A 13,059-nucleotide genomic window follows, 5' to 3' on the forward strand; every position below is an offset into this window, starting at 1 on the left:
AACACAAAATTTTCATGAGTTTTTTTTTTTCTTTCCATAAAAGCCATTAATAAACCAACACTGCATCTTAAATGAATGGAGTCTCAGCAGTGAGACAGTAAGTCAGCAGATCTCACAGACCTACTTCATGAAACCCTTTTGGATGAGCGTGCAGTGTCTCAAAGACCGATTGCCTCGGCGTGCTTATTTGGTTTCACAGAGTATCAGCTGTGACTTTTCAGTTAAATATTATATGGATGAATCAGAAATGCATAAGATTTTAGGAAATATTTCAGAACCAAAATATAGTTACAGACAATATCTATTTAACCTTTAAGCAAAGGTTTAACTTGATGCAAGAATATTTGAAAGTCAATAGCATAATATTTAGATATGAAGGCTAAATTACCTGCTTTATACTTTCTCTTGATAAGACTGATCCAATCCCTAAATGTTTACTTCTCTAGGGAGCCCATCCACCCTTTCAAAGCTGCCATCTCTCAATCTGTTCCTACAGATATGGCCTGATGCTGCCGTCTACTTCTGGCGGCTACAGACGTCTACTTAAGAATCTGATTCTTAGAAGCTGCAAACTCAATTTTCTCACTGGTTCATCTAGTATAATATTTAAGAGATGAGTAAATGCCGTAGTTGAGTCATTTTGGCAGTGCCCTTGCATAACTTACATGACTTCTTGGAGTCACTCTCAACGGGCTTTTCAGCTTGCTTCTTCTTTAGGTATGTCACCTTTCCTACCAAGGACAGCAGGCGTCCTCTAATTGTTAAATCACTGTTTCCATCCAGAGACCCATCTTCATCCAGCTCAATTCCTAGTAGGAAGAAAACAAAGAGAAAGAAGAAAAGAAAAAATAATATTAAAAAAACATTTAGGATAAATAATTCTCAGGTTTTGCAAGTTTTTCCATTCATAGCTTAAAGCAATGCTGCCGTGTCTGAAACAGCTGATGACACTGAGTTAAGCAATCTTGCCCACTAGCACTCATAGGTAAGAGTCACTCATTGCTCTCTCTTCCTTCTTTCTCTTTTTCCCCTGTTCTTGTGATATCAGAGCTATCAGCAGCCAGTACAAAATATAAAACCAAGCAGAGAGGGGAAAAGACTCCCTTAGGAGTCAAAATCAATTGTGCTACTTGGGCTAACCCTAAGGCATCTCTTGACCTTGGGCACCATTTAGACCTATGGTTCTGCCCTGCCTAAAAACCTCCCTAGTCTTTTATCTTCCTTACTTGCTTCCAAAAATATCAGTGATATTTTAATAAGTCGAGAGACAGAGGGAGCAGATATCATTAGATATCCTAAACTAAGGAATACTTTATGTCTGAAGCAATAAATCTACCATTTTAGAGCACTCCTTTATTTACAGTATATATATAAATGTGTGTGTGTGTATTTATAGTATAACCTTCTGGCAGTCATTCAGTGGTTCTTCATTCATAAGCTGAATTAATATACTTTTACTCTCTTCATTAAGATAAAACGAAAATAATATCACTGGCGCTATATATATACCACTTAAGAAATGGCTAATTCGTTTTCTTTCACTGAGACGCAGACGCAGACTTATCCACACCACCGCATAAAGGGAGAAAGAACCACACATTCAGAACATCCAATCAATTCCATTTTAAAAGTTCTTAGAATAAAAATAAGGGAGAATCCCCTTAATGGATCTGGGCTACTGACATATAATTTAATGCAGGAGTTCCTTAGGTCTTAATTAATTTCAAAAGATATGTGCCAGATTTCCTAGGCCAGTCCTAAAAAGTGGCCCCTCAACCAGTTTAAATACAACTGTTTGTGATCAAATTTCTTGAGACTAAATTAACTTAACACTCCCCTCTCTGCCAAAAGCACCTGATTACATGTCCCCATTCCCCAGGCCACTGAGGGAAGGAGGGAAAATAGAGAAAGAATTTTGGTCGTGGCCTGCTTGGTCTTAATGCCTTTCTGATCTCTGTACCCCTCATGACTTCCCACATGGGGGTTAGTTAACCATTTTGCCATAACAAATATTCTTATATGAACTCCTAACAGGCACCGTGTACATTTTTGAACGTATTTACATACATACTTACTTTTGTACCAGTATATGTGTACTAAAATATACATTTAATAAGAGTTGTAGGTCAAGAAGACCTTACCACAATGTGTCATCAAATCTTCATGAAAATCCAAGAGTTGGTCTTGGATTTCTTCGGGACAGGGACATTCGCTTTTGTCATCCTTAAAATTGAGAAGCATATTGATCTGAAAGTTTGGAAAAACAGAAGAGGAAGAACTAGAGTAAAAGAAAAGTGAATTCAGGAATGGCACAGCAAAGAAGATCATAAAAACCAAAGATGTTCAAAATCTGTTTTTCAGTATTCATAGATAGTTGCCCAACAGACAAAAAATCATTATCACTCAATCCAACAAACACCACAAATAAATCATTCAAATCTTAGCATGCTGAAAAATAGTTATATCTTTTGCTTTCTCTTTCTCAATTCCACAATGTTAGCCCTTTGTATACTTGGCGTTCTTCAATCAAGATCTAAATGTTGGTTTTAAAATTTTTTATTATGCTTCTCCTAAATTTTCTTTTTTTTCCAGTTAATTTCCATGCTTTATTGAATATTTTCAAGAACTATTTTTAGAACGATACAGTCAAGAAGGAAAACCAAACATAATTGAAGAGTAATATAATAACTATAACTTTTTTATATATATGCTTTATATATATGCTTTATAACTATGCTTTTTTCTAACATTAATGGATCAATTAAACAAACTGCAAGAAACTTTCTTCCATTTGTTTTAGTTTCAGATACAATAGCATCAAATTCACAAATGAAGAATAGTATTAAATTCATAAATGAAGAAAAGTCTGTTCCATAATTTTCCTTTAGGAAACAATTGTAAGTTTTCTTTTTAGAGCTTTGTATTTGAATTTTTTGTTAAACTATTATTTTGAGAAAATTGTAGATTCACATGCTATTGTAAGAAATAATACAAAGAGATCCTGTGTACCCTTTACCCTGTTACCCCCTATGGTGACATCTTTCAAAACAGTAGCACAGAATCACAACCAGGACACTTACACTGATAGAGTCAAAAGAGGGAACAATTCCATCATTTCAGGATCCCTCCTGTTACCCTTTTATAACCACACCCACTTCCATCTTGCTTGCTCTTCATCCCTAATTCCTGTCAACCACTAATCTGTTCTCCGTTTCTATACTATTGGCATTTCAAGAACGTTATATAAATAGAATCATACACTATGAATATATGTATTCCCACATGATCCTTTTGACAACCGTAGGGTCTGTATTAATATCTTGTTTCATTCCTGATTTGATAATTTGTATCTTCTCTTTCTTCCTTTGTCAGTCTCTCTAGAGTTTTATTGACTTTACAAATATTTTTAAATAACCAGCTTTTGGATTCACTGATTTTTGTAACTGTCCTGTTTTCAGTTTGCATTCATTTCTCATCTGTTCTGTATTACTTGTTTTGGGTTTATGTTGCTCTTCTTCTAAATTCTTGTGATGGCAATTTAGATTATTGCTTTGAGTGTTTTTCTCTTTTTAAATGTTAAGTATTTAATGCAATAAATTTCAGTTTTGGTTGTTTCCACAAATTTTGATATGTGATATTTTCATTTTCTTTCAGTTCAATGTAGTTTTTAATTTCTCTTGAGACTTGATTCTCAAACTATGGATTATTTAGAAGTGTGTTGTTTAGTTTCCAAGTGTTTAGAGATTTGCCTGTTACCTTTCTGTTACTGATTTCTAATTTGACTCCACTGTGGTCAAAAAAACAATTCTGTATAAAAAAATTCAATTCTTTTACATTTGCTGAGGTTGTTTCATGGCTCAGGATACAGTCCATCTTTGCAAATATTTCATGGGCACTTGAAAAAAAAATGTGTGTTCTGTTATTGGGTGGAGTGTTCCACAAATTTCCAAAAATCCTGCTAGTTGATGACACTGTTGTATTCTCCTACATTCTTGCTGATTTTCCATCTAGCTTTTCCTTCAAATATTGAGTGAGGGGTGTTGAAGTCTCCAACTAAAATTGTGTATTTGTCTATTTCTCCTTTCAGTTCTATCTGTGTTGACTTCACATATTTTGCAGTTCTTTTGTTTAGTGCATACACATTTGTCTTCCTGGTGGATTGATCTTTTATCCTTTTGTAATGTTCCTGTCAGTCTATGATAATTTTCTTTGCTCTTACCTTCGTTTGATTAATTTTTCATGACATACCTTTTTTCATCCTTTTACTTTAAACATATCTATATTAATTATATTTTAAGTGAGTTTCTTGTAGACAGCATGTAGTTAGGCCAAGTTTTTAAAATTCACTCTGTCAATCTCTGTCTTTTACTTGGTGTATTTAGATTATTTATATTCATGAATTTACTGATATGTTTCTGTTTGTTCTCTCTGATTTATTTTTCCCAACATGCTTTGAGTTCCTTGAACTATTTTTAGGATCCCATTTTGAATTATCCGTGGTATTTTTTAGTGTATCTCTTGGCATAGCATTTTTAGTGGTTGCACTGGATATTATATTAATATATACATAATTTATCTCAGTCTACTGGTATCAATACTTTACCAGTTTAAATGAAGTATAGAAACCTTATCTTCCTTTATGTCCCTTATTCTCTCCACTGAAAATATAATTGCCTTAGATAACTCTTATGCATACACTTAGAACACATCAGACAGTTACCATTTTTGCTTTGTCCATCAAACAATTTAGAAGACTCAGGAGGAGAAGGAAATTGTATTTACCCTTAACACCTTGTGTTGTTTTGCCTTCCTTCCTGATTTTTCGCATTTTCTTCTTTCATCATTTCCCTTCTGTTTAAAGAAGGCATTCTTTCAGAGTAATCAAATTCTGGTAGTTTTCCTTCATTTGAGAAAGTCTTGATTTCCCCTTCATTCCTGAAGGATATTTTCACTGCATATAGAATTCTGGTTGACAGATCTTTGCTTTCAGCACTTGAAAAATGCTGTGCCACTTCCTTCTGTCGTCCATATTTTCTGATGAGAAATCCGTTGTCATTTGAATTGTCTTTCCCCTATGAGTGTCACTTGTTTCTCAGGGCTTTCAAGATTTTTCTTAGTCAAACTTCTGAAAACTGAAGACAATGATATGTCTTGGTTTAGATTTGGTGGGTATCTCGTTTGGGATTTACTCAGTTTCTTGAATCTCTTATCTTTGTACCTTTTGCCAAATTTGAAAAGTTTTCAACCATTAATTTTTCAAGTATTTTTTCAGTTCACTCTCTTTCTCTTATCCCTCTGGAAATCTAATGCCACAAATGTGAGACCTTTTGCTATATTTGCACTCGTCCCTGAAGCTCTCTTTTTTTTTTTCACTCTATTTTCTGGTTTTTCAGGCTAGGTAATTTCTATTGTTCTCCCTTCAGTTCAATGATTCTTTTCTCTTTTTCCTCCATTCTGCTGTTAAGTCCATCCATTGAAGGTTTATAAAAATTCAGATACTGTATTTTTCACCTCTAAAATTTCCATTTGGCTCTTCTTTGCATCTTCTATTTTTTTTTTTTTGCTGCAACCTTCTTTTTTTAGTTTTGTCATCTCCGAGTTTGTATCTATTGATTGCCATTTTTCATTCAAGTTTTTGCTGGTTCTTGGTGTGATGAGTGATTTTTAATTGAAACCTGGACACTTCTGGTATTATGTTATGAGACTTTGGTTCTTATTTAAACTTCTGGCTTCTTCTGACACTATCCAGCAGGAGAAGGGCTGGGGTGCCTCATTACTGCCAGGTGGAGTGGAAAGTTCATTTCTCCACTTGACCTCCGTGAAGGAGAGAGGGGACCTTGTTTCTGCTGTGTGAGGCTGGGAGATCCAGGTCCCCAGTGGACCTGAAGTCACACAACCCTGGCTGGAAAGGGTAAGAGTGCCTTGGTATATCTCCCTCCCTGGCCTCTACTGACACTCAGGAAGGGGTAGGTGTCATTACCACTCAGCGGGGATAAAGTCCCAGCTCCCCACAGTCCCAGCTGGAGCACCTGTGTACAGCCTGGTGAGAGTGGAAGTCTAAGCTCTCCACTCAGTGTCTGCTGGTTTGGGTAGGGGGTGGGGCACAGGGTTTACTGTGGTGTTTGGCTGGAGTAGCATGGTCATTACCTAAAAGTTTTCTGTCTTGCTAGAAAAAACAGACAGTTTTTCTGGTCCTTTGGCTAGACAGAGAAGGCACTTGTTGGGGCTTTTCTTGTCTATGCCCGCTGGCGTTTCTGGGTTGCCGGCTTCTTTAGCTCCAAGTCTGGGATAGGTGAGGCAAAAAGAAAACCCAGGGAACTCACCACCACGTCATTCCTCAGCTCCCAACTTCCGTAGCCACTCTTTCTTCTATCTTTCAGAGTCTTCTTATGTTGTCTTTTATGTAATGTCCAGGGTTACAGTTGTACTTAGAAGGAAGAATAGGGAAAGGCACATGTACTCCATCTTTCCAGAAGCACAAGTCTCCCAATAGTAGTTTAACAAATGGAATTACTCTGGGAGAGGTTGGACTTGTTCTCTGCCTCAGTAAATGTTGTTTACAGCAATAAACAAGATTCCATGTCCCTTCCCTCAAAGAAATTACATTCTGGTGAGAAAAAGATAAATTCTGCAATTAGTCCCTAAACATTTTCATTCAGAGGTATCTTGGACATAGAGGGAAACAGCAAGGTAAGATATTGAAGACGCGATCTGTCAGTTATACCTTGTGACCACCATAGCTACATTTTGGTAATATCTCACACTACGAGACCCATCCTGAGGTGGATGCCAGAAAAATGCACAATCCTAGACTAGCTCATTCTTGGGTTTAGGCATAGGCTCTTGGTTTTGCTGCACCCAAGGGAGACCTGGGTTTGGAGGTGAGCAACCAGAGGAAGAACCACAAAGAGGTGATCACTATTCCTGCAAGACTGGTGGCAGTGACACTGGGTTCTTCTAGGAGACACAAAATGAAAAGTATTAAGTCCTAGGAGTCAAGGGTGCCTATTAGCTGGGGCGGTGCTGTGCCAGCCAACGAAGACCCACCTGTGCTTGGATATTATTCCTATTTGAAGAACTTCAGAATCTGGCACAGTGGTTTCCACAGAGTCCATAATACACCTGATACCTTTTAATAAGTCTCTCATCTGTTTAAACTAACAGATAATTAGATAATTTTGGTGAAACCAAATAAGTAGGTAATTTTGGTGAGACCAAATAAGTAGGTAATTTTGGTGAGACCTATGAATACTGACTAAACGAACTTAGCCAGTTTAAAGAGAACAGGAGAAAAATACACTCGCAACTTCTGGTATCATTTTGCAACGTGTGGAACCTGAAGGAACTAAAACCCAAAGTAAAAGGAAGACCTTTCAGTTCATTCTCATACCTGCTCTTGAGGCGGTGATCTGAATTCCTTTGTCTTCCTGGCTGTGAGTGCAGCCGACATGTTTAAGGCTTGCATAACTTCGTTATAGCGGAATCGTTGATTGTCTTGGAGCTTGGCTACAAAGTCATCTGAAAAGGCCACAATGGCTTCTATCCGGTGCCGGACCTGGCAGTCACAGAGGTACTGAAGTAGCAGACACATCTAAAGAGACGATTAAAAAGACACCAAATTTAATTTCTGCAACTTAGTTAATGTGTATCAAATCAAAATTTGTGGCAGACACGCTTAGTTGTCAACTCTTCTCCTTTATTAACAGAATCCTGATTTTATGTAGATAGCAATGTGCTCGGTCCCAGGGGATGAAACAGAATTCGTCTAAGTCCAAATGGCAAATACCCTCTGATGAACACTTACTGTCCCAGCCTCCTCTGCAGCTAGAGGCAAATGAGATAATGAAGAGAAGTTTGCAAGGGGTCTTCTGGGAAAGATTTTTCACCATTAATAACAGGCTAGAATATCCTCTTTTCAAAAAAACTGGCTAATGACATGATCACTGGAGGAAGAAGGAGGTGACACACTTTAGGATAAAAACCATAAACTGAGGATTGCAGGACGATAGTAAGGTCTGGGTTCCTGACGACACCACTGAGCTACGACATTCATTCTAGGACTGTCTACCTCCAGACTTTAAGTTAACGAAGTGGTTTTATTGCTTATTCATTAAATGGTCAGCTGGGTATTCTTTTACCAGAAGCCCAAAGGATTTTCAACTGATAATGGCACATCAGTAGAAACATGCCTTCCAGAGAATGTTCTGCCCAAGTTTAGGGAAACATTTAAATACACTTTATACCAATTGTGATATAAATACACAGCAGTGTTAAAGAGGACTTTAAAACCCTGTCTATCACCATCCACAGCATGGCCATTTCTGTCAATGCCAGTTCTGAGACAGCCCTAGCGTCTATGTCCCTCTCTCCATCCGCTTTGGCTTTGTCCCACCCCAGCATAAGCATTGCCCCCCTCGGGTCTGAACCAGCATGACAGCGTTCTACTAGGTGGGCTCTGGATGACCACCCTCTCTTACTGCTCTCACAGGGAGCTCTACTGAGATTTTCAGAATAAAATTATCCTGCTAAAGTTCTTCAGAGGTTTTAATTGAAATTAGAATAAAATTCAAATCCACCATATGGCTGGTTTTAGCAAACAGCCAGACTCTGTATGCACTGCCTTCTGCCTATTATCTCACCCTCCTTCCCCGCAGATGCTGGTCTGGTCTCTTCCGGAGTCAGAGCCTTTGTCATGCTCCGTGCTCCATGTGAAAAGCTTCTAGAACACTCTTCCCCTCCTTCTTCACAAGTACTGAACTCCCGCTCCTCAATATCTGACCTCAGCTAAAAAGTCACCCTTTCAGAAAGGGCTTCCCTCACCTTACTCACAGTATTCCAGTTGAAATTTTCTCTCTTCTAGAAATCCATTCTTTTCTTTCTGAGCATTTAATGCAATGAACAATAAGATATTCTAACAGAAATACATATAAATAAGTGTATATTTCCCCCAGAGATAGTGAGCTTCCTTCACCCAGCACCCAGGGCCTGGCTCAGAGGAAGACCTCGATCAGGGCTGACTGAGGAAGGAAGAGCAAAAAAAGGGTGTCAAGGATGCAAGAGACAAACCGATGCTAATGAACCAAAGAGGCGTTAGGAAAGGGTCCTTGGGACATCTGGATGAGCACAAAGACAGGCAAGGTCTTTGATTCTTTAGAAACACAGGTAGGAAGTAAAATCTTGCGTGTGAGAATGGACACACCTACTGGTGAGCAAGCGTCCTAAGGTTGGAAGGGTAGAGGTGCGGTTGGAAACAGGCACTGAAAGCCTTGCATTTCAGGCATTCCAACAGAATGTCGGTGAAATGCATCCACGGAAACAAGGAGACGCAAGGAAACTGCTAATGAATAAGAGGGAGAAGAAATGTAACAGGGAAGAACAAATGTGACTCCATATTGGATTCGTTTCTTTTACTTTAACCTTTATATTCTATTGCTTTTGCTACAAGTTGATCACTAAAGGGATGTTGCTTAAAGTATACATAGTGGTCCGTCTCCAGGGACCCTGCCTCCCATGCCTGAACATTAAGCTAAAATACCTTTGTTTAAGCTCACAGGAAACATCCTGACCAGGCCCCCCGCTGTGAATGGCTGCAGGAAGAAGAAATTAACACCTCCCCTCCTGAATCTGGCCAGAACCAGGAAATATCTGCAATAACTTCTTGCCCTTTTTTTTTTTTTTTAACTTTACTTCCACATCTCTCCCTCTTTGCTCCATAAAAGAAACCAGCATCCCAATCCAGGCAAGATGGTTCTTTGGGACACCAGTCCCCCATCTTCTTGGTCTGCTGGCTTTCTGAATAAAGTCACTATTCCTTGCCCCAACACCTCGTCTCTCGATTTACTGGACAGTGCGGCGAGCAATATGAGCTTGGACTCGGTAACACCGGCAGGACAAAAACCCACCTCCTAGGCTCCTTTCAGACAGACAGACACACACGCACATGCACAAATATGCACACGCACACAGACACACAGAGAAATAGCGACATGCCACACACACACGTGTATGACGGGCGGACACCTATGCTCCTTTCAGACAGACATACACACACGCACATGCACAAATAGGCACACGCACACAGACACACAGAGAAATAGCGACATGCCACACACACACGTGTATGACGGGCGGACACGTACTTGACCAAGGAAACCACCTTGACAAAAACCCAAAAAAATCTGTCAACTGACTCAATTGGAAAATACATGAACTTCATTCCAAACGCAAGAAAATTAGACGGGCATGTCCCCAGGCATAACAGGAAGTTGGTTAATTTTATGAAGAACTATCTTTACCCAGGAATACAAATACACACACAGACACACACAGAAAAAGAGACCAAGGTCAGTGTTAATAGGTCGTGAAATTCACTGCAATCTTTTTCTCTGATTACCTGCAATTTAACTGGCTCGGGCAGTTTCATTTGGAGCAGGCCTTCCTTGGACCTCTTACCCCCTTTGTTTTCTTCCTCAGCGGCGCCTTCCAGCTTGGAGTCTTCCGCGCAGGGCTCCTTCTCTGGCGACTCGCCCTCCTCCTCGGGACCGGCAGCTTCCTTGAACACGCTGGGCTCAATCAACTGCAAGATGTGCTTCAAGTCCTCGTTGTGGAAGATGCCCATGATGAGCAGGGTGTAGAACAGCTTGATGAGAGGGACGAACAGGAACTCAGTGGTCCCCCCGACGGGGTCCCGGGCGTGAAGGCTGCCCTCTTTCACGGCCTCTGTCAGCATCTGTATGGTCTTGGCCTTCAGGATGTCCAGCGGGAACTCGGGGCTGTGCTGGTAACCCTCGTTATTAATGCTGACAAAACTCGGGGAGGAAAACTGCATCCGCGGCCGGAGGGAGGTGCTGAGGCCGATGCCCGGGAGGCCGTGCTTTTTGTTCTCGTCGGGGAAGAGGGTGATGCTCTTCGTCTCCTCCGTCATGGGGACGATGAACTCACTGTTCATCATGAGCCTGGCGGTGGCGTAGGAGCTGAGGTGGATGTCAATGAGCAGGTCGTAGTAGCCGGCGCGCAGCAAGCCGGGCATGTACTTGTTCTCAATGGCGTAGAGCAGCTGCGGTTCGTCCACGTGGCTGCACAAGGCGTGGGCCACCCGGTGATTCCCAAGCGCGCAGACGGCCGAGTAGAGCCGGAGAGTATGGTAGTGGAATTTCAGCAGTTCTTCCTGCTCGGTCAGTTCCAGGATGTCCACGGATCTGGAGACAAGAGAAGTGAAACATGGGCATTGAAAACGATCCTCCATCAGAGGAGAAATCTACATACGTCGTTGATGTCACAAGTTATGGAAACAGACACTATTTTTTAAATTAGTTTTCTATGACGTGTTTGATGATAGCACAGATTTTAAAAAATCAGTTCTAGATGTTTTTAAGTTTTCTTCCAGATAGAATTTGATGTTGGAAATTTCCAGTCACTAGTGCTTGGAGCTTTCTTCATTCTTCATCACCTCAGGACTCTGAACATCTCTTTTAGATATTTGGGTCTCAAGCTGACCCTGGGGACTCCTCTCCTTTCAGAATTTGAGCACTCTTCGAAAAATCCTGAATCTCCTTTTCCAATTTGGCTAACCTGCTTCAAGAAGCCAGAAAACTTAGCCTTAGGCTATGTTGCTTTGTCTCTGACTTTAGGATCAGCTCTGAGTGTAACCAGTCAGTAGGTAAACAGAGGGATAATTCCTTTGACATAATTTACCTACTTACACGTCCCTCACAGACCCAAACATATGCCAATGCCACCCTGTTTCCACCAGGTATGTGCCACTCATGAAACAAACACTATTAGGGACATTTTCACTCAGGGAAGTTTCTGTTGGGAATCTGAGTTTATATCAGATCATTTTGCTTCTACCACACATCATGACCTTTCAATGCAATTAAACCTTAAGCATATGTCCAGAATGTACCTAAAGTCAAGTCATTCCTTTTAAAAGAAAATCTATTTTAAGAGCACATAATTCCTTTAGATGCGCTAATTTTTCTAAACTCTTTAAATTACATAGATTGTTCATGGGCAACACTATAGTATTAAAGGTAGAAACTTGATACATTGAAAATCAAGGGAACCACTCATTCATCTTGCAATGTATCTTTGGTGAGACTGTAATATAAGCTCATCAGGACAGGGGCTATTATATACTGTGGTTATTAGCATTCATCCAGCACCTAGCCTAGCACACAATGGGTACTGAATAATTACTTGTGATTATTTATTGTTAAGCTTTGTCACTATCCTTAGATACCCTGTCATCCTGCCCACCCCACCTATCCACTGTACCTGTGCTTTTCAGGTCACAGGCATTCTGCTAAAACCCACTGTGGCTTGATGGTGCAGATTTACTCCAGACTCCACCTTCTGACTCTCAGAGTCAGAGGATTCATGCATTATAAAATGCCTAGCAAATAATTACCCACCCTGTGTACCACCTAGACTTCCAGGAAACCACACATCTGCTGGGCCCAGTTGCTAGCACCTAGTTCTTGGAAAGGTATAATTGAGTAAGCCCCCGCCACCTCAAGGTGTAGTGGAGGATTCCCATATCTTAACTGGGCTCTTCAATCTCCCAAGAAGACTGTTACCCACCCCTCAGCCTGGCAGATGGCCAAAATATATAAATCCATTTATTGTAGCAACACAGAATATCTGTACTCCAGGTCCTTACTGAAGAACGCAATTCAGTCTACTGTCTGATCAATCTCAAAATGTCAGTTTCTAGAAACAACATATAAGGACTCTACAATCTACATTGCTGCTGCCACTCCCAATTCACCCCCCATGATTCATTTTATGATGCCATGTTCTTTCCTATAAAGCACCCCTCCTCCCTACCAGACCAGTCTTTTAAGGTAAGGGTCATGTCTGTTTTGCTCACTATTTTCTATCCAGTGCCAGGAACACAGTGGGCACTAATACATGTTTGTGGAATGAATGAATGAATGGGAGAAATCGGAAGGATTTGTAGTCTACTTCTCATAACCTGACTTAGGTCAAGGCAAACCAAAGGATGTACCTCAACTAATTCAGTCTGTCTTTCCACACCAACCCATTGTAGCAATATTC

At 40.2% G+C, this 13,059-nt stretch overlaps 1 protein-coding gene across 1 annotated transcript in view; it reads right to left on the minus strand.

The window, feature by feature from the left end:
• The window catches only part of RYR2 (ryanodine receptor 2), a 535,211-nt gene that overhangs the window by 212,828 nt on the left and 309,324 nt on the right, over positions 1–13,059 (minus strand). The window contains exons 37-40 of the mRNA XM_068548931.1: positions 10,394–11,198; positions 7,391–7,591; positions 2,142–2,247; positions 666–809 (exon numbers count right to left, since the gene is read on the minus strand). Coding sequence (XP_068405032.1) covers positions 666–809; positions 2,142–2,247; positions 7,391–7,591; positions 10,394–11,198 — 1,256 coding nt within the window. The remainder of the gene's footprint in view (positions 1–665; positions 810–2,141; positions 2,248–7,390; positions 7,592–10,393; positions 11,199–13,059) is intronic.

The sequence above is a fragment of the Eschrichtius robustus genome, chromosome 7 (assembly GCF_028021215.1).
Source record: "Eschrichtius robustus isolate mEscRob2 chromosome 7, mEscRob2.pri, whole genome shotgun sequence".
NCBI lineage: Eukaryota > Metazoa > Chordata > Mammalia > Artiodactyla > Eschrichtiidae > Eschrichtius > Eschrichtius robustus.